This window comes from Panthera onca, chromosome B4 (assembly GCF_046562875.1).
Source record: "Panthera onca isolate mPanOnc1 chromosome B4, mPanOnc1 haplotype 2, whole genome shotgun sequence".
NCBI classification, from domain to species: Eukaryota; Metazoa; Chordata; class Mammalia; order Carnivora; family Felidae; genus Panthera; species Panthera onca.
This window is the reverse complement of record NC_138345.1, coordinates 76607382-76630086: the sequence shown is the minus strand read 5'-3', so window position 1 is coordinate 76630086 and position 22705 is coordinate 76607382. Positions and strand designations below refer to the sequence as shown.

General features: G+C 41.3%; 1 protein-coding gene and 1 non-coding gene across 5 annotated transcripts in view; both read left to right on the top strand.

Annotated features, from left to right (window-relative positions):
• The window catches only part of LIMA1 (LIM domain and actin binding 1), an 85043-nt gene that overhangs the window by 11140 nt on the left and 51198 nt on the right, over window positions 1-22705 (top strand). For all 4 annotated transcript variants that reach the window (XM_060657660.3, XM_060657661.3, XM_060657658.3 and 1 more), the window contains exon 2: window positions 15260-15401. In XM_060657660.3, the coding sequence (XP_060513643.1) occupies window positions 15283-15401 (119 nt within the window). In that variant the 5' untranslated portion in view covers window positions 15260-15282. The remainder of the gene's footprint in view (window positions 1-15259; window positions 15402-22705) is intronic.
• LOC132660449 (U6 spliceosomal RNA) lies at window positions 10521-10624 on the top strand. Its single transcript, XR_009601798.1, has one exon. It is a non-coding gene; the product is annotated as a U6 spliceosomal RNA (small nuclear RNA).

Below are 22705 nucleotides of genomic sequence, written 5' to 3'. Positions count from 1 at the left end.
TTTGTTTCGGGGCACCTGGGTAGCTCAGTTGGTTAAGTGTCCAACTCTTGATTTCAGCTCAGGTCATGATCTCGTGGTTGTGAGTTTGAGCCCTGAGTTGGGCTCTGAGGTGGCAGCATCGAGCCTACTTGGGATTCTGCTCCTGCCCTGCTTGCTCTCTCTCTCAAAATAAAATAAATAAACTTAAATAAAAAATTTGTTTCATGATATTATAGGGACTAAGGGAGTAAAACCAAATGGAATGAATCACCCTGCATATGACCAGTACTCAATAACCTGGCCCCAGGCTTATGCTAAGGTGGCCCAGATTTTTTTTTTATCTGATTCTGACACAGTCCATCTAGATGGTTGGTGATTAGGGCCTGTGTCTGCCTCCCTGCTGAGGCCTAAGAACCCTGGGATCAAACCAAGTCTAAACACCCAAAGCTGTTTTTACATTGGAATCATAGGGGACTCTTAAGAAAAGTTAGAAGTGTTCAGACTTTACATGAGAGATTCAGATTCCAAAGATGATCCTGATATTCAAAGCACCCTCCCCAACCCCTGCCTCACCTCCCCACCCTTGACCCCTGCACAACTAAGAAGTGTTAGGTTGGCTAGTTGAGGGTAGCAGCTGAAGCACAATCCCAAACAGTGATCTTAATGCTTGGATTGTCGGTGTCAGTGGGAATATTAATGAGTAGTCAAGGGGTGGGTGCCCTACAAAAGGGAACTCTACAGAAACGATCTCATCTGTGTAGTCAAACAACGTTTCTGTTTGGAAAGAATATTAATGAGATCTGGATAGGAATCAGACACCGGGAAAGGACAGCTGCTGTGAGAGGCAATTTGAATTGTACAAGGAGTTACACATGATATTACTAAAGTCCTTGTGGCATTTTAAAAAGTAATTAAGTTGTAAAAATAATCAACAATTTATAAACAATGTTTTAAAAACAACTGTAGTTTCAAGAAATAAATGTATTGAGGGCCCAGCACATATTTGAAAATATGTTCAACTTTCCCCATGAGTAAAGGAATGAAAAGTAAAACAATAATATACCATTTTTCATGCATCTAGCAGATTGGAAAATATAAAAAGGATTAGCAATGCTCAATATTCACAAGGATGTGGAGAATAGTCTTTCTCATATAGCTGATGGTTCAAATATAAATGGATGCAAAAATATATACAAATTGATGCAACTTTTTTGAAGAAAAACTTGGGAATGTGTATTAAAATTTTGATGCATAGGACTTTTACTAGAAATGCTGCTTCCAAGAATTTATGCCATGGATGCATACTTCCAAGTAGGCAATGATAGAAACATTTTCATTGCCGTCTTGTTCTTAATAATGAAGAACCTGCAGCAACCTCTATGTTCACTGACAGGGGCCTGGTTGAATAAGTTGTAGACTATTGCAGAGTGAAATAGTATTTGGTACTGAAAGGGTGAAGTAGATCTCTATGTCCTCCTCCATCTATATGTCCTTTCCTATATGTCTTCCTGTCATGTGTGAGAAGATGTCCAAGAGGAAACAAATAGTTGCTGAATAGCATATTAACATAAAGTCATCGTTATTGTTAAAAAAAGAAAGTATATGGGGCGCCTGGGTGGCTCGGTTGGTTAAGCGTCCGACTTCGGCTCAGGTCATGATCTCACCGTACCTGGGTTCCAGCCCCGCGTCGGGCTCTGAGCTGACAGCTCAGAGCCTGGAGCCTGTTTCAGATTCTGTGTCTCCCTCTCTCTGTGACCCTCCCCCGTTCATGCTGTGTCTCTCTCTGTCTCAAAAATAAATAAACGTTAAAAAAAAAAATTAAAAAAAAAAAAAGAAAGTATGTGCGCTGGTGTTAACCTCACTGTGCCTCAGTTTCCTCATTTGTAAAATAGGTATCATTATAATGATGAATATAATGTCTACGTCATGAGTTGTTGTGAGGATAAAATGAGATAATATTTGTGGAATGCTTAGGACAGTGACTGACATATTATGCTGGGTGTTGCTATTATTATCATGCATGGGCAATATCAGAAGGTTTATGCTCCGAAGCGTGACAGAGGTTACCTTTGGCAAGTAGCATTGTCTTGGGGGAAGGGGTGTGCAAGAGCAGGCAGAGACTTCGATTTCTCATATTGTATGTGTCTACATAATTGTTTATGACAAGCAGGCCCATCGCGTGACCAATCACTATGACAAAGAAGCGAGGCAAAGAAGAAAATGGCGGCTCCAGTTTGGAGTGCTTGTTGAAACCTGTGGAGTGAGAGGTTCCCCGAAGGAAAGGAGGAGGGTGAAAGACGGTGGTGATGTGGGGATACAAAAAGGATGCTCATTGATTCCACCTTGACTGCTGAAGCTCTTTTTGAAAACCACTAACCTAATTAAAGATCAAAAAAAATTTTTTTTTTTATTTTAAAAAAAAAATTTTTTTTTAACATTTTTATTTATTTTTGAGACAGGGAGAGACAGAGCATGAACAGGGGAGGGTCAGAGAGAGGGAGACACAGAATCCGAAACAGGCTTCAGGTTCTGAGCCGTCAGCACAGAGCCCGACGCGGGGCTCGAACTCACAGACCGTGAGATCATGACCTGAGCCGAAGTCGGCCGCTTAACCGACTGAGCCACCCACGCGCCCCAAGATCAAAAAATTTTAAATTGCACAAGAACCTTATGAAGGCCCAACATTTATATCTGGACTTTTCCTTTTTGCAATTTAGTTTTACATTTATACTAAAGAAGTGATTCATGTTTCATTTGACTTTTGGACAAAAGCTACAAAAAAGTAATTGCTCACATGTCCAAAACATTTAGGAAGAGGTAGTTCTTCGAATAATTATAAAATAAAAATTTTGATCTTTTAAAGGCACCACTAATGTCTTTTCAACTAGCATTACTACCTCCATTATGTAATATTATAGAGTAATTTTTGCACTAAAAAAGTCAAACAGCTGAAGAATATGCTACATTTATGAATTATTTTCATCAGAGCCTTCTGACATAGGCCTTGTTAAGACAGTATGACATATAAACTAAGCTAAGCCAAAATATGTAATCTGTTAACTGAACCTTTAGAATAATGTTTATTTGATGTGTTAGACACAGAGGCATACGACAGTACTAACAAGATTTGGCTCTGACCTCAAGCAATGTGCCAGGCACTGTTTTTCATTTATTATCTCCTTTTATTTTTAGAACAACCCTGTATCTTAGGGTTATCATCCTCATTTTATACAGAAGGAAAGTGTAGGACGGAGTGGTTGCCATGCATCTGGTTAGCACTGGAAACAGGATTGGAATCAGCTGGTGTTTCCATGGTACCGCTCTGCCCCCAAATAACCAAGACGTGAGGATAGGTGATGTGAGCCCCGTGTTGAGGGCACACTGAGAATTCTCAGGGACCTCAGTGATCAGCTATCATCCAGTCTAGTGACTTAAAGCTATAATTTTTTTAAGTTTATTTATTTTGAGAGAGAGATAGAAAGAGCTTGCACAAGCAGGGGAGGGGCAGAGAGAGAGAGAGAGAGAGAGAGAGAGAGAGAGAGAGAGAGAGAATCACAAGCAGGCTCCACGCTGTCTGCGCGGAGCCTGACGCGGGGCTCAAACTCACAGACTGTGAGATCGTGACCTGAGCCGAAATCCAGAGTCAGATGTTTAACTGACTGAGCCACCCAGGTGCCCCCAAACTGTAATTTTTAAAATAGAAGTTTTATTGAAATACTCATATACCATATAATTTACCTGTTTAAAGTGTGCAGTTCAGTGGTTTTTGGTATATTCACAGCCATCACCACAATCAATATTACAACGTTTTTATCACCTCCCAGAAAAAAACCCACACCCTTTAGCAGTCAGTCCAATCCCCTTCAACCCCCCTGCATGTGTGAGGCAACCACTTATCTACTTTGTGTTTCTTTTTTTTTTAATTTTTTTACATTTATTTATTTTTGAGAGACAGAAACAAAGCACAAGTTGGGGAGGGGCAAAGAGAGAAGAAGACACAGAATCTGAAGCAGGCTCCAGGCTGTGAGCCGTCAGCACAGAGCCTGACGCGGGGCTTGAACCCACAGACTGCAAGATCATGACCTGAGCCAAAGTCAGATGTTCAACCAACTGAGCCACCCAGGCGCCCCTCTACTTTGTGTTTCTATAGGCATGCCCATCCTAGACATGAAATAGAATCATACAATATACGATCTTTGTGACTGGTTTCTTTCACTTGGCATAATTTTTTCAAGGTTCACCCGTGTTGTACCATATATCAGTACTTCATTCCTTTTCATGGCTAAATATCATACCTTTATATGGATAGACCACATTTTGTTTATCAGTTATCAGTTGATGAATATTTGGAATGTGTCCACTTTGGGGTTACTGTGAATAATGTTATTATACACAATCATGTACAAGTTTTTGAGTGGACATGCGTTTTGTTTGTTTTTTTTTCATTTCTCTTGGTGGGGGTGTACCTCCCCCAGGAGTGGAATTCCTGGGTCACATGATAATTATGTGTTTAACCCTCTGAGGAGCTGCCAACTATTTTCCAAAGCAACTGCATCATTTTATATTCTCATCAGCAGTGTGTGTGAGGGTTTCAGTTTCTGTATATCCTCTCCAACACTTGTCAGACTATAATTTTTTTAACCGCATCCCACAGTAAGAAATATTTTACATTCTTACCCAGTTTATCCACACACAAATAACTGAAACAAAAGCTTTTTGAAAGACTACTTATACTCCGTGTGATGCAGTCTGACATTTTGTATTTCATTCTGTTCTTTTTCTTTAGCACAGACATCTTGGCTCTGACCCGTTAAAACTGATTTCACAACTCACTAGTTGTGACCCGCAGTGAGGAAAATACTAGGCTGTTTTAACCTTTTCATTTCACACAAGAGGAAATTGAGGCCCTGAGACATGACTTTTTCAGCAGATGATACTGCTAATTAGTTGTAGATTAAAGATTAGAACCCATGTCTGTTGGCTTCCTGCTTTAACTTTTGACATCTCGAATTTAGTTGCCCTCATATTCAGTTCTTTCTTTTCTTTTCTTTCTGGAGTGGTAAAGTGTGAATCGCTAAGGGTGAATTCTGTAAGCACCCCATGAAAGTTGTTCTGATTCTTTGGTGAGCAGTTTCCAGAAGTGGAATTGCTTCTCAGAATTACACAACCTCCTTTTCATTATTCTTGCTCTGCATCTTAGTGGTTTTTTTTAAATGTTTGTTTATTTATTGAGTGAGTGAGAGCAAGCAAGGAAGGGGCAGAGAGAGAGAGGGAGAGAGAGAATCCCAAGCAGTCTCTGCACTGTCAGCGCAGAGCCCTCCACAGGGCTAGATCTCATGACCATGAATGAGATCATGACAGCCGAAATCAAGGGTTGGATGCTTCGACTGAGCCACCGAGGCACCTCTCTCTCTCTTAGTGTTTAAAAAAAATTTTTTTAACGTTTATTTATTTTTGAGACAGAGAGAGACAGAGCATGAACAGGGGAGGGTCAGAGAGAGGGAGACACAGAATCTGAAACAGGCTCCAGGCTCTGAGCTGTCAGCACAGAGCCCGATGCGGGGCTTGAACTCACGGACCGCGAGATCATGACCTCAGCCGAAGTCGGCTGCTTAACCGATTGAGCCACCCAGGCGCCCCACTCTTAGTGTTTTTAGAGATCAAAATATCCTTAAAGAGTGATTTTTAAAATTTTTTTTTCAACGTTTTTTATTTATTTTTGGGACAGAGAGAGACAGAGCATGAACGGGGGAGGGGCAGAGAGAGAGGGAGACACAGAATCGGAAACAGGCTCCAGGCTCCGAGCCATCGGCCCAGAGCCCGACGCGGGGCTCGAACTCACGGACTGCGAGATCGTGACCTGGCTGAAGTTGGACGCTTAACCGACTGCGCCACCCAGGCGCCCCAAGAGTGATTTTTTAAAAGAGACAAAATGTTGCTAAGGTGATTCTGTCTTGATACAAACATCTACATCCTTGTTGACCCCTGGGAATTTGATCATTGCTACAAATTTCTTATTGTCTAGGATACATGTTTCTACAGAGACCTGGCTAAAACTATTCCAAGAAGAATAGCAGTGATAATTCTAACAGACTTGTAAAACTTGCCTGTAGACTTGTCTGTCACAGTGTGGCTGAATAATAGAGTAGTGAGCCTTTTAGGTACAGTATTTGAAGTTATTTAGTCGTTCTATTTTTTTCATATTCCTTGAGTTTAACTCAAAAGTTTGAATAAACTAAAATTACTAAGTCACAGTTCTGAAAAATGATATGTACTTTCTCAACAACTAGCCTTAAGACTGCATAACAAGCATTCATTTTTTTGTACTGATAGTGTTTTGGATAAAATTTAAACCTGATGTAATTTCACTCAAAACATATGCATAAAGTTCCTTCTATTTAAATTTTTTAATGTTTATTTATTTTTGAGAGATAGAGAACGGGGGAGGGGCAGAGAGAGAGGGAGACACAGAATCTGAAGCAGGCTCTGAGCTGTTAGCACAGAGCCTGATGCAGGGCTTGAACTCACGATAATGACCTGAGCCAAAGTCAGATGCCTAATTGAGCCACCCAGGTGCCCCAAAGTTCCTTCTATTTAGAAGGCAATGTACTAGATGTCAAGAGGGCAAGAGGCAAAGTAGATCTGTCCCCTGATCCCAAGAATCTTTCTATCAAGTAGAATTTATAAAATTATAATAAGATAAAGGAAGTGACCTATGCTGATTGGGAATAGGGCCAGGGCAGTTCAGGAAAGGGTTCTTTGAGGAGGCGATCTTTCCTGGAGTCTTGAAAGGTGGATAGTTGAGGAAGGGATAACATTCTAGGTGGAGTGAAAAAATATATGGTGTATCAAGGGAGTAGAAACTGGTAATGACATAATTTTGGAGATTCTCTTTTCATGTCAAAATTCTATGAAGTTAGGCTTCTCCCTATCAGAGAAAGAAGTTAAAATAAATAAAAGGAATGCTAGAATGAATCTTGTGATACTAGATTATTTGATGCTAGATTGTGTGTGTGTGTGTAAACAGGTAGATAAAGAAATAAATATATATATTCCTGGTTCTATCCCCCAAGGCAGCCTAGAAACAGTGACATCTCAGTAGCAATGAGAACATGTAGTATCCAGATTTGGTTTCTCCAATAAAAGGAATCATGACTCCTTGTAGTACTTGATTCCAGGCCTGGGGCCAGCAAATACAAGACAAGTTTGGGTCATCTTATAGTGCTATAAAGTAAGAATGTGCTTAAAAAAAAAAAAAAAAAAAAAGTTGGTGGCATATTGAAAGGACACTAGAGCCAAGCTGAAAGAGCTCCAAATGACCAAAGCTGGGAACAATTTGAGCAACAAAACAAAATTACCCAGGGAATAGAATAATACAGGAATTATTATAACTCAGGAAATAAAATAAATATCCATGAGTCTATCCTAATATTAATAATGATTGAATAAATAAGCAAGGGAGAAAGGACAGTTCTTTCTTACAGAAGAATCCCAAGTAATAAATGCAGAAGGAATGAGGGCAAGAGAAAAATCACCATTAGAACAGCACAGTAATAATTGCTGAAGGCAAGATCAGTGCATGAATGCTAAAATTAGTAAAAGTTTAAGGAGGAATAGGATTAAAGGATCTCCCCCAAATATTTACAAATTATAAAGGGAAACATAGTAACTTTACAGTGGTGAAACCCGGCAGGCACTACCCTAACCGAATGATCAAGGTTAACATCACCATTAACAAGACATCAGCATCATGAGCCTTGTGATATGATGCACTGAGGAGGAAGGCACATCAGACTCTGTAGTATTCCTCCCAAAATTCTAGAACTTCACTCTAAATCTGAGAAAGTATCATATTTTAAAAAGTGACCTACCCCTTCCCCCCCCTCCTTTTTTTTTAAGGATTGTGAGATATTCCAGGCTCATCTGGTATTTCCCTGCCCCAGCTCTGGAATCAACCACTTCTTCAAGGAGCCCTGGTTCTTTTTATTGGAGACACCAAGAAACCCAAATTGAGGGACATTCTATTTAATACCTGACCATTACTCTTCAAAAGTGTCATGGTCACAAAAGACAAAAACAGAGGGACTGTCATAGACATTGGAAGAGACTTAAGAAGCCATGACCATTAGGGGCACCTCGGTGGCTCAGGAGTTAAGTGTCCGACTTCGGCTCAGGTCATGGTCTCACTGCTCATGAGTTCGAGCCCTGCATCAGGCTCTGTACTGACAGCTCAGAGCCTGGAGCCTGCTTCGGATTCTGTCTCTGTCTCTCTGCCCCTCCCTCCCTTGCTTGCTTGCTCTCTCTCACACACTCTCTCTCTCAAATATAAAATATAACATAAAAAAGAACAAAACAAAATGAAGCCATGACCATTAAATGTAGTGTAGGATTCTGGAACAGAAAAAAGACTCTAGTGGAAAAACTAGTAGAATTTGAATAAAGTCTATAGCTTAATTAATAGTATTGTACCAATGCTGATTTCTTAATTTCGATAATTGTGCTGTGGTAATACAAGATAAAACTAGATGAAAGGTACATGGGAACTTTTGTACTTTATTTGCAACTCTTGTGTAAATCTAAAATTGTTTCAAAATAAGTTTTTTAAAAAAACTTAACTTTCAAAAGCTTTTTTTAAGTATGTGAATTTAGTCACTGTTTTGGTAAAAAAATATGTACACTTAGAAATAAATGTAGTTTATATTCTGAAAAAAACATTATATGGGAACATTTTCACGTTGCTTTTGTTTAAAATTCCCCTTTGCACCTTGAAGGTTTTTTTAGGTTGTTTGTTTTTTTTTTTTCTTTTAATCAGTTGCTCCTATGGTGCCTGGCTGGCTCTTTTGCTAGAACATGCAACTCTTGATCTTGAGGTCATGAGTTTGAATCCTATATTGGGTGTAAAGATTACAAAAAAGTAAACAAACAGGGGGCACCTGGGTGGCTCAGTCAGTTAAGCTCTGATTTCAGTTTAGGTCATGATCTCATAGCTCGTGGGTTTGAGCCCTGCGTCAGGCTCTGTGCTGATAGCTCTGAGCCTGGATCCTGCTTCGTATTCTGTGTCTCCCTCTCTCTCTGCCTCTCCCCTGCTCATGCACTGTCTCTCTCCCTCTCTCTCAAAAAAAATAAAGTAAATCTTTAAAAAAAATTAAAAAGAAATAAAAAACTGCAATGGTTGCTCCCTTTTACCTTTTGACATTAAAATCAGAAAGAGTTCTTGATAAAAAAGAAACAAGAAACAAAGTTTAAAACTTTACAGTCTATTTTTTTTAAATTTTCTTTTAATGTTTATTTTTGAGAGAGAGAGAGACAGTGTGTGAGTGGGTGAGGGGCAGAGAGAGAAGGAGACATAGAATCCGAAGCAGGCTCCAGGCTCTGAGCTGTCAGCACAGAGCCTGACACGGGGCTCGAACCCACAAACTTTGAGATCATGACCTGAGCCGAAGTCAGACGCTCAACCGACTGAGCCACCCAGGCGCCCCTACAGTCTATTTCTAAAAATAACATTCTTTTTACTTTTTAAAGTTTATTTATTTATTTTGAGAGAGACAGCATGGGGGGGGTGGGGACAGAGAGAGTGGGAAAGAGAATCCCAGTCAGGCTGTCAGTGCAGAGCCTGACGTGGGGCTTGAACCCACAAACCATGAGATCATGACCTGAGCCAAGATCAGAGTCAGACAGTTAACCAACTGAGCCACCCAGGTGCTCCAACATTTTCTTTTAATGAATGAGTTTGTACTTTGTTCTCTCTAATCTGTGTGTGTGTGTGGGGGGGGGGGGGGTGCTGTGTTCAGGCAACTATGCCTCTTGCACAAGTAACAAAAAGCAAAACAAACAAAGAGTGGGGGGAGAAAGATATGATGAGATTAGGAGATTAGATTTATAAGAACAGGAATAGTATTAATGACAGTTGATTTGCTTTTGTCCCATCCTGGATTCTGCAAGACAGTTTGCTTAGTTAGGTTAAGTCTGGAAATGCATTTATTACAGTAGGACTCCTGGAGCAGCCACAGGTCTCACCCTCAGCAATAGCTTGAGGAAGCAGATACCTGGGGCCAAATTTCCCAGTGAGTCATTGCCCAACCCTTAAACTTTAAAGAACCTTTGTTCAAGAGATTTTTATCAACAAGCTATAGCTCCCCATAGGACATTTAGCCCTCTTACCTCAAGCTACCTGGTGTGATAAAAGAACTTTGAGCTGGGAATTAGAACTCTGGCTTTCATACTTAACTAGTTGTGGAGCTGGGGAAAATTATTGGACCTTCATGTGGCTCAATTCCCTTATTGTATAAAGGGGGATTTGGTTACTTGATTTCTAAGCTTCCCTTTTGATGTTAAAATCTTCCCTATGCATCTAAAACTGAAGACTTCTTCCTTCTTAGCAAACAGTTTCCCTTTCTAGGTGTCCCATTATTATTTGTGATACCACCGTCCTTCCAATGTCTGAGGCTAGAAAATCTTAGAGTTATTTCTGTTATATCCATTTCCTTTAACTCTCGAACACAGTTGACAACCAATCCAGCCATTCTTCCCTCACAGTTGAAGTGGTGTCGGTAGCATGTATACTAAGACTGGAACGATCCAGAGAAGATTAGCATGGCCCTTGCTCAAGGGTGACACACAGTTAAAGTGGTAGTAGAATGCATTTGACCTAAGAGGCTGGGTTTTAGAGTCTGAACACGCCTTCTGCTTGGGCCATATATTACCTACATGACCTTTGGCACATTACTCAACCTCAATGAACCAGGTTTTGTTTTCGTTTTTGTTTTTGTTTTTGCTTTTGTTTTTAATGGAAATAACACTAGTCTGTCTCCAGGGTTGTTGTAAGGCTTAAATGAGTTAGTAAGTGTCCAATAAGTGATAGTGCCTTTTATTATTTGCACGTAGCAGTGCAGTGGATTAGATCTTAGAGTCAAATGGGCCTTTGGAAAAAAAAAATAGTCAAAGGTATGGTAGCCAGGGGTGCTTCAGTCAGTTAGGTGTCCAACTCTTGGTTTTGGCTCAGGTCATGATCTCACGGTTTATGAGTTCGAGCCCCACGTCAGGCTCTACACTATCAGAGTAGAGCCTGCTTGGGATTCTGTCTCTCCCTCTCTCTCTGCCTCTCCTTCATGCACATTCTCTCTCCCTCTCTCTCTCTCTCTCTCTCTCTCTCTCTCAAAATTAATAAACTTAAAAAAAGGCATTGCAGCCCAAACTGAATACCTCCTTCTAGATGGGTCTTTCCAGGCATTGGTACATGCCCTCTCACTCTTAATAGGATTTCTAGGATTAGGAAGTTGTCCTAAAGTCTGAGAATGGGGTTCCCATCTGAGACAGAGTTGGTAAGGAGGGAGAGATATCACACCTTTAATTCAAGCCCATGAAAGTCAAGATGTTCACAGTGGAGAGTATTTCAAGAAGGCCCTAGTTAATTCTAAGTTTCACTGAAAGAACAGATGATTTATCTCTGATGCTGGCCATTCTGGGAAGATAATTGCCACTACACTCTTGCTGAAAGATAATTTGTATGGGTTTGCAGCTAAGTGATTCAAAACTTTTGCTACCCAATTTTCTACCATGGCCAAAAGTGATGGTTTTAATCATTATTCATTACTTGTAGTGGAAAGAAAATTGACTTTGGAAATCAGAGAGAATATGGATTTGAATCCCAGCTCTGCTACTTATGACTAAAAGATGATTGTACAGTTATTTAATATCTCTGAATTTCGGTTTTTCAACATAAATATGAGATAGTAAAACCAATCTTGTAGAGCGGTTCTGAGAATTAAGTGAAATATGTACTTCATATAAGTAGATGTTTTAAAATGTTCACTTCTGGGGCACCTGGGTGGTTCACTCGGTTGAGTGTCCAACTCTGGATCTCAGCTCAGGTCATGATCTCATGGTTCATGAGATTGAACCCCTCATTGGGGTTCTTGGGATTCTTGTTCTCCCTCACCCTCTGCCCCTCCCCTGCTCATGCACTTGCTCTCTCTCTCTCAAAAATAAATAAAAATACACATGTGAAAAATAAATAAACAAAACGTTCATTTCTTTCCAGGAGTGTGACTTTTAACCTCAGCCTGGAATTTTTAGCTTCCTAAAATCACTAGGATTTTTCTTGCAGGCATGTATATTTCAACATATGTAAAACAAACTCATAATTCTCCCACTTCTTCCTATGTTTACTGTCTCTCTTAATGGCATCAACAATCTTCTAATCATTCAAGTTTGATGATTCCAATTTTGATTCCTTCTCTAACTCTAAATCCATTTTATTCTAAGAACTGTAAATTCTCTTCCCACCTTTCCATTCCCACCTATGCTAATGTAAACCTTGATTACCTCTCATTTAGACAGTTTTAGTATCTTTTTGACAAGTAAATTAGACTCCAGTCTTTGCCCCCCAATTATCACGTTATACACTGCTGCAGAATCAGCTTTTAAAACATGGTTCCCATTATGTTACTTGCTTTTTCAGAAACTTCCCAGGTTCCACCATAAAGACTGTGGGCAATTCACTATAGAACTCTTATCTTACAGATATAGATGTTGGGCTCAGGGAAATCATTCTTTTGGGAGTGGCACATTAAGACTAGACCTTATCTCTGCTCACTCACAGGCTAGTTCTTTCCAGTATTGGAATATGGCTCAAACTCCTTAACATGGTTTGCAAGGATTTTCCCGTTCTGGGCCCATTCTTTCCCTACCTTATCTTCCACTACTTTTGTACCTACAGTCAAATCTATTAAAGTATTCTATGCTATTTCAGCTCCCTAACAGTATAATGCTGTTCTCCCTACCTGAGATGCACTTTCCTCCTCCTGGCCTCAGTTGATGAAGTTCTGCCCCTCTGTAAGTCCCAAGTCAATCTGATGTCTCTTCCCTTCCCTCCCATCAAGCCAGAAAATCAAATTCCCTACTCCTAGACCACACATTGCCTCTAACCATATTCTGCTTCGTGCTATAATTATTGTATACGTGTCAGCAAGCCCCAGCCAGGGCAGGCCCTCTCCCTATACCTTACAGAAAGTAGCTAGTTACTTGGTAACCTGATACCAACATCTATCAAAAAGCGTGTACTCATTCTCGCCTTTATCTGTTTCATAGGGTGCTGCTAATCACATTACTAAGAAATGATAGTATGCTTCTGTAAAGAGAAGCGTGGTGATGGTGTGAGCCACCTCATTCCTTGAGCAAAAAGTGTGCTTATCACAGCCTTATACCAAGATAGATATTCTGAGTTTTCCTGGATTTCTGGCCAATGTTAATCAAAACCATGGAATTAGACTTGGGAATTAAATAACCCCCCCCCTTTTTTTTAACCATACTCAGTCCCTCAAATAATGAATGATTTTTCCTTTTTACAAAGAAAGTTGAGAACATATCTTCTGTATTTTTTTCTTTGATCCAGAATTGATTGCTATAGAAGCACTGACGACTTTTATACCCACACCTACATTGAAAGCATAATTGTACCAAACAGTGTCTTAAAGTGTGATTCAGTATTTCCTAACCTTGACTCAAAGGGTCATTACTGTGATGTTGCGTAACTGAGTTTAGCAGAATTGTTTTGCTTCTGTATCTTTTTCTTATGAGAGTAAGGGCTGACCATGTTCGACGGGTCTGTCAGATTCAGACTGGGAAGCAGATAAACAAGTAAATACATATTATTTGATACACTGACGTTTACTTCAAAGAACATGTGTAGAATTAAGATTATTTTATCCAGGAAGAGAGAGATTCTTGAAAAACCAACATGTATTACTTACTTACTCTGTGTCAGGGTCTTTTCTTTACCTTATTTGTTCCTCATAAGGATATTATGAAGGAAGTACTATTGCTATGGATGAGAAATCTAAGTTTTAGGGATGGGGCCAAAACTCCCACTTAAATGCATCTGTGTCTAATACCAGAGCTCCTTATCAGGAGGGGGTTCTATGTTACCTTTCAACATGGGGATTAAAACAAACAAGTAAAAACCACAAAACTCTCATTGTTTTCACCCAAGACTTTAGTCGGAAGAACGAGTACCGCGTGTGGAAAAGTAGTGTGCTCTTTAAGGTTGCTTATCACTTGTTTTGCATAACAGAACTTTCAGTGTAAAATGGCAGCCCAGGTTGCTTGGTTAAGCCCACTGGGTTCTGTTGTTGTCAAGGTTGCTAGAAACAGTACATGATGAACTCTGCATTCTGTCTGATCAGTTATGCTCTGCAGTTGTCAAGAGACCTGCAAGTAGTACTTTATCTATAGTTTTCACTCTTCAAATAAGGAAACTATGGACTCATTTCTAATCTTACCTTTTCTGGACAAAGGTTGGAACTCCTTTGCTAACTACTAAGGCAAAAACACCTTTGGCAATTTCTGGGGCGAAACCGAAACAATCCAGATTAATGGGCAGGGACTAGGTGATTTCAGGGGCATAGCTTTATGTATTCTTTGACTTGAAGCAATGTTAGAAAAGAATTACAGAATAGAGGTTTTGTTGCCTGAATTTAAAGTTCATTATATTTCTCCATGTTGTCAAGATTGTTAAAATGTAAAAATAATAAGTATATAACAATAGTCAATTCCGATATGTATACTTAAATTGCTCTTAATACATTATAACCTACTTAATATTTTAAATATATCCTCTCCTTAAATCCATATCAAACACCAACAATGGTAAGTATTATTCTCATTTTTCAGCAGAAGAAAGTAAAACTATATATATTAAATTATATAGGTTGTTCAAGGTGACAAAAGTTATGATTTAGCTGAAGATTATCTCAACTTAAAGCCCTCACTCTTTATCTTATACCATGCTGTGTCCCCAGCTCTCTCTCCAAACCAAGTGGCCAGTGATGCACAGTTTGGGGAGAAAGGGCAGCCAAAAGAAACTTGGACGTAGGTAGAACCTAATTTGGACCTGAATCTACACAGATGCCAAGTGTACTTCCCTTGGGATGTAACTCAGAAGAGTGGAACATTTCACTCCAAATGTGACTTTGGAACAGATTTAAGTTCAGAGGGAGGCCAATTGATGTTTGCACAGTGAGGTCAGTCTTAAAATGATGGAACTGGAAGGGACCTTAGAGATCATCTGGTCTAACCTTCTCATTTTACAGGAAACTACAACCCAGATATTGAATCATTTGACCAAGGTTACAGTTTTTGAGAGAGAACTGGTAGAGGCAGTGGTGTGGTCTGCTGGCCTAGGTAGAGCTCTCTGTTCTCTCTTCTGCCACACCACTGCAAGCCCTTGGCTGCTAGAGAATCCTCTTCTGTGTCTAATACTCTGACTTTCTTTATTGCATAGGTATTTCCGTATCTGTAGACAAAATGGAATCAACTCCATTTAATAGACGGCAATGGACTTCAGTATCATTGAGGGTAACGGCCAAAGAACTTTCTCTTGTCAACAAGAACAAGTCATCGGCTATTGTAGAAATATTCTCCAAGTAAGTGCTGATCCTTGTCCAAGAGGACCATCTGTCTTGAGCAAACATTACCACCTGTCAGGGAAATCAGTAAAGGAAGTACATGGTGTAAAATGGCTTTATTGAGGGGCACTTGGGTGGCTCAGTCCATTAAGTGTCCAGCTCTTGGTTTCGGTCAAGTCATGATCTCATGGTTCATGACTTTGAGCCCCACGTCGGGCTCCACTGCTGGCAGTGTGCAGCCTGCTTGGGATTCTCTCTCTCTCTCTCTCTCTCTCTCTCTTTCTCTCTCTCTCTCTGCCCCTTCTCTGCTCGTTCTCTGTCTCTCTCAGAATAAGTAAACTTTAAAAAAAAAAAAGTCTAAAAAAAATGGCTTTATTGAACACCTTCTGAATTTTAAGCACCATACAAGACACTATGGAGGAGGATGATAATAATCAGGAAACACATTCTCTATCCTTGAATTTTTGTTTAGGGAGAGAAAAATTTACACACAGAAGATAACTATAAAACACATAATTATTAAGCAAAATGTCAGCAAGTCCAAAATGAATGGAACTAAGGACTAGAAACAATAGGAGAGAAAGAGTGACCATCATGGGCAGAAGCTAATCAGGAAGGCTTTTTGGTTGAGGTGCGTTGTGAGGCAAGCATTGATTTCGTTGAAGGGAGCGTTAGTACACTCTATACCCGCATTGTCCAGTATAGTAGCCACTACGTATGTGCCTATTTAAATGTAAATTAATTGGGGCGCCTGGGTGGCTCAGTCGGTTAAGCGGCCGACTTTGGCTCAGGTCATGATCTTGTGGTCCGTGAGTTCGAGCCCCGTGTCGGGCTCTGTGCTGACAGCTCAGAGCCTGGAGCCTATTTCAGATTCTGTGTCTCCCTCTCTCTGACCCTCCCCTGTTCATGCTCTGTCTCTCCCTGTCTCAAAAATAAATAAAACGTTAAAAAAAAAATTAAAAAAAAATAAGTGTAAATTAATTAAAATTAAATAATACTTAAAATTCAGTTCATCAGCTGCACTAGCCACATTTCAAGCATCCAAGAGTTACATGTAGCAAGTGGCTACCATTTTGGAAATCACAGAAACATTTCATCAATGCGCAAAGTTTTGTTGAACAGTGAAAACTGTGTAGGCAACCTACGGCCCACTAGCTGCCTGTTTTAGTAAATAAAGATTTATGGGAACATGGCCATTTCCATTTGTGCATTGTCTATGGCTGCTTTCGTGCTATAGCTGCAGAGTTGCAGCAGAGACCAGATGGCCTCAAAGTCTAAAATATTTACTACCTGGTCCCTTAAGAAAAAGTTTGCTGACCCCCTACTCTGGACCATGAGTTCTTTGATATGAGGGCCCCTTTCCCACTTATTTTATATGCCTAGTGTATAGCATGGTGACTGGAATGTAGTAGGCACTCAACAGATGTTGAAAGAATGGTATATGTAATATACCAGGGATGCACACATTGACTTCACTCAAAGGGAGACGCCATACTGGGGAGGAGCTTAGGACAGCTGGTAGGTTTACCTTACTAGTAGAGTTTGTTAATTAATAGGAAGCTCAATATATTTAAGAGATAAAACATGGTCAAGGTTTGAAGAGAGACATTCTGGGAGCTGTATCTAGGATATAGCTAAATAACAATGAGACATTTTTAAATCTACCATGCCACCTTTTCTTCAGGAACAAATCCATCAAGCACTTGCTCTGTGGAAAACACTGCCCTTCCAAATTGTTGACTTTGTTTACCTCTCAAGGTGGAATGAAGGTGGGGGGAGACTGCATAGGCCGTTTATCTTCTACATTAGGCATTTTGTATTGTTGTAATTTTATGGCAAACATGTATTATTCTTACCAAAAAAAAAAAAAAAAAAAGAAAGAAAAAGAAAATCAATAAAGATATTTTAGAAAAAAGGGACAGAGATCCTGAAAGCTAGTAAGACTTATTTTTAATATTTTTTTGAAGCGTCTGGGTGGCTCAGTCAGTTAAGCATCTGACTTCAGCTCAGGTCATGATCTCACAGTCCATGAGTTCAAGCCCTGCATTGGGCTCTGTGCTGACAGCTCAGAGCCTGGAGCCTGCTTCAGGTTCTGTGTGTGTGTGTGTCTCTCTCTCTCTCTCTCTGCCTCTCTCCTGCTCACACTCTGTCTCTCTAACTCTCAAAAATAAATAAATGTCATTTAAAAAAAATTTTTTTAACATTTATTTTTTTGGGGAGTGGGTGGGGAGAGTGCAAGCAGTGGAGGGGCAGAGAGAGGGAGACAGAGGATCCGAAATGGGCTCCATGCTGACAGGCTGACAGCAGCAAGCCTGACGTGGGGCTCAAACCCATGAACTGTGAGATTATGACCTGAGCTGACATCAGATGCTCAACTGACTGAGCCACCCAGGTGCTCCTGGGAAGGTAGTAAGACTTAATCCCTGACTTCAAGGAAACTGATGGTATAAATTAGTATAGTTTATATGGTAGCTGAAGTCCCTGAACTTCCTTCATCTTAAGAATCACCTGGGGTACTTATTAATAATATGGTGCTCCAGTTATCTATTGCTCATTAGAAAAAAAAAAAATCTCCAAAATTTAGTGGCTTGAAATACTAACATTTATTTTGCTTGTGAATCTCCAATTTGATGCTTCCATTAGCATCAGCCAAGGTGGCTCAAAGATGGGGTCCATAGTCTTCTAAAGACTCACTCACTCGCAAGTCAGGTCATTGCTGCTGGCAGTCATCTGGGATCTCAGCTGGGGCCCTGGTCAGAATACCTACACATGGCGTTTCCATGTGGCTGCGTGGCTTAGTTGGCTGGGTGCCAAGGGCAAGCATCCAGAGACAGAGGGAGGGAACAAAGGAAGAAGGGAGACAGGATCAGGAGTTGTGTGGCCTTTTATGACCTGGCCTCAGAAGTTACACAGAATCACTTTTGCCGCATTCTCTTCAAGTTGGCCCACATTCAGAGGGACGAGAACTTGACTCTACTTTTCGATGGGAGGAATGTCAATTTTTGTTTTTAATGTCTATTTTTGAGCGAGAGGAGGGGGAGAGAGAGAGGGAGACAGAGGAGCTGAAGCAGGCTCTGTGCTAACAGCAGACAGTCCGATGCAGGGCTTGAACTCATGAACCGGGAAATCATGACCTGAACCAAAGTCAAACGCTTAACCAGCTGGGCCACCAGGCGCCCCAGGAATGTCAAAGATTTTTTTGGACATGTTTTAAAACTATCCTATATGGCTTCCCTGGCTCCTCCCCTAAAGAGTCTGATTCGATGTGTCTGGGATGGAGCCCAGGAATTTGTGTTTTCAACAAGTATCCCAGGTGAATTTTACTTTCAGGGAGGTTTAGGGAGCACTGGTAGTGAAAGATATTCTATCAGGCTTATGATAGGTTCAAACAAAGGATTGTGGAAACTAACCATAAATAAAGGGAATGGGAAAGCAAGCAGTCTGGCATGGAGAGATACAAAAGGGAGAAGGGACTAGTACAGTTTAGTTTGAGCCGGATGATAGATGGCCTTGAATGCCATACTGAGTTCAGGATTTAGTTAGATAAACAAGGGAAACAATTGAAGGTTTTTGTGTAGAGAGAATGACATGATCAGACTCGTTATTTTAGAAAGATGCTTCTGGCAACAGTGTAAAAAGGTAGACTGGAAAGGTGAGAGATTGATAGCATGGAAACAAGTTGTGAGGCTCTCTTGAGAACCCAAGTGAAAGCTATTGAGGGTGAGGGGCAGCAGGAATGGAGAGGAAGGGAAAGAACTGAGACAGTGTTGAGATGTGATTAATGGGAGTTGGAAACTCCCTCTTCTGCAGAGAAACTTCTCCACATTCTTACCCTTTTCACCCTCCCTAGCCCCACCTCTCTTCAGCTGAACTTGGCTTTCCCTCCACTTGCCTTCTGTCTCTGAGCAGTGGCCGCCTGCTGCTTCTGCACATGCTGGGGCTGGGAGTCAGGGTTGCTGCTGTCCTAAATCTCCACCACTGGTTCCCATCGATTGTTTTTCATTCCTTGTTCTGAAGTTCTGAACCTGTGCTTTGAGGCTCACATCTAACTGTACAGTACTCTTTCTCTATTCCCCTTTCTTGCAGTGGTATGCCAGCCACCTGGGCAAGCTCCCCGCCTTTGCTGGGGACAGTAGCTTCCAGCTTCATTCTCTCCTCAGTGTTTCTCAGCAACGGTGCTATGGGCATTTTCGATGAGGCAGACCTTCCTTCTGCAGGATGTTCATCCTTCCTCCAAATGCTAGTAGTACCCCCACAACATTGTGACATCCAAAAAAGAAAAATGAGGTGGAAGGGAAACCTTAGGAAGATTCCCTCACATGTTTCCAGATGTCCCCCAGGGCCCATAGTGCCCCCCAGTGAAGAATCACTTGTCCACATAAATGACCTGTCTCATACTCTGAACTCATAATTTCTTGACCTTCCCTACTTCTTCAACCGACACATTGTCTCCCATGGCCCTGCATCCAATCCCAACCTTATCTCATGCAGAATCCATCTCTGGAATGTGCATTTGGAATACCTCTCTGATTGGAGCCTCCTGTGCTAATACTCTTCTGCTCTCTTATTCCCACTGACACTGCTCTCAGGCCAAAGCAGGACGCCCAGGCCGTGGATGTCAGTCTCCTTCTTGGCTTCACTTCCTTCCCTGCCTACCTCAGTTGGTCACTTCAGTGAAACTCTCACCCCTTCTTCAGTTCCTTTCCCAGCCCTTTATTCTGTCATGGCCTCGCCCAGCCGGTTCTCAAGATAGAGGAACTGGGTCTTTTAGAACTGATGAGAGTTAGGAGGTTGGGAAAAGCAGTTCATCTTAGGGGCCTTCTTAATCTTACAGAGAGAAAGCAAAAAGTCATCTTAGAGGTTACCTTCTCCTAGCATAGCAGGGTGACTGTCTTTTCTCCATGAAGGTTATAAGGGCAAATGGCAATTATGCAAAACTAAATCCTGAACTCATTAACAGAATCGATGTGCCAGGCTTCATGCTAGATTCTTTTTTTTTTTTTTTTAGTTTATTTATTTATTTTGAGAGAGAGAGAGAGAGAGCAAAAGTGAGTGTGAGCCAGGGAGGGGGTGGGGTGGAGAGAGAGGATCCCAAAGCAGGCTCAGTGTGGGAGCCCGAAGTGGGGCTTGATCTCACGAACCATGAGACTGTGACTTGATCCAAATTCAAGAACTGGACACTTCACCGACTGAGCCACCCCGATGCCCATGTGTCACACTAGTTTTGAAGGATGAATAGATTTTATTTGGTAGGCTGAGAGGATGGTGGTGACATTGCAGAGAGCCACAGGAGGTCTAAGGCACAGTAGTACAGGGTGTGATGTGCACTTGGGACAGATAAACCAGAGAATCAGCCTGAATCTCTTCTCCAAGTTTCGTGCTCAATGGAGACCCTGAATCAACGTTGCTGATCTTGCTCAAGGCTTTTAGGGTTCACTCACTATAGGTTTCCAAAGCAGATTGCAGGGCTGTGTTCCGCAAAGCATATACTCATCTCTACTTCCAACACCTGGTGACCTGATTTTCTCTTATTTTGAAACACTCCCTATTATGGGGTTTGGAATGAACAAATCCTGTACAAGCCTAGTTAAGAGACTGTAAGAAACCTGAGGAGGTTTCTGATCAGAGATTAATATAAAAGTGGCATTTGGAAGCTTAATCTGGCTCACGTTTGTAGAATTAGCTGGACTTTACTTTCTAACTGCTAACATGTTTTACATTTATTTGTATATAAGAGTAACTTTTTTGGGGCACCTAGGTGGCTCAATTGGTTGAGCGTCCAACTTCGGCTCAGGACATGATCTCACGGCTTGTGAGTTCGAGCCCCATGTCGGGCCCTGTACTGACAGCTCAGAGCCTGGAGCCTGCTTTGGATTCTGTGTTCCTCTCTCACTCTGCCCCTCCCTCCCTCCCTCATGCTCTCTCTCAAGAATAAATTTTTTTAAAGAAAGAAAGAAAACATTAAAAAAATTTAAGAGTGATTTTTCTAGCATAGATCTTAGGTTTCATGAGTACTTTATTTATTTTTTTTTTTTTTCAACGTTTTTTATTTATTTTTTGGGGACAGAGAGAGACAGAGCATGAACGGGGGAGGGGCAGAGAGAGAGGGAGACACAGAATCGGAAACAGGCTCCAGGCTCCGAGCCATCAGCCCGGAGCCTGACGCGGGGCTCGAACTCACGGACCGCGAGATCGTGACCTGGCTGAAGTCGGACGCTTAACCGACTGCGCCACCCAGGCGCCCCTCATGAGTACTTTATAGCTCGACTTAATTCTTTTACTGAACCTCTATACTATATACATCATTAAACTTGAGGTAAGGAAGGTCCTATTGATGAGTTGGTTTGAATAGGTAGCTTTGGGGGCGCCTGGGTGGCTCAGTCGGTTGGGCGTCCGACTTCAGCTCAGGTCATGGTCTCGCGGTCCATGAGTTCGAGCCCCATGTCAGGCTCTGTGCTGACAGCTCAGAGCCTGGAGGCTGTTTCAGATTCTGTGTCTCCCTCTCTCTCTGACCTTCCCCCGTTCATGCTCTGTCTCTCTCTGTCTCAAAAATGAATAAACGTTAAAAAAAATTTAAGAAAAAAAATGAATAGCTAGCTTTGGTTTACTCACCACTAACTTCAGTGTAACATATCCTTTGCTTGATTAAAATTTGACTTTTTTGGTGGAATTTGGTTTCTTTCCAGAAGACTCCTGTTTGATTCTTACATTTTTGGAAGTAAAGAGAATCTGGCTCATTGGTTTTCAACCTATCTTAATTGAATTCTTCAGAGGAACCTCAGGGGCCAGGTCTGGGAAGATGGGAAGAACAAAAGGACTGAGCGCGAGACCTTCCACACCAGCCGTACTGCTTTGATCTCTTTTATTTGTTAGGTTCTAAATAAGATATCATTTGAGGGCACCTGGGTGGCTCAGTTAAGCGTCCAACTTTGGCTCAGGTCATGATCTCGTGGTTCGTGGGTTCGAGACCTGCATCAGGCTCTGAGCCTGGAACCTGCTTCAGATTCTGCGTCTCCCTCTCTCTCTGCCCCCCACCCCCACTCGCACTCTGTCTCTCTCTCAAAAAAAGAAAAAAGAAAAAAAAAGAAAGAAACATTAAAAAAAGAGATATCACTTGAAGGTAGGATTCTGCAGTGAAAAGAGTTTTAAAATCACCAATATGGCTAACCTTTGCCCCATTCCTCTGACAGACCAGGAACTTGATGGCCAGTGATTATGACTGAGGCTCCCACCCCAGATAGTGGCAAAGCCAAAGCCAGCACACAGATCCCTGAACCCCACCCCCACACTCATCCCTCCCCTCTGTAACACCTCCACCTTCT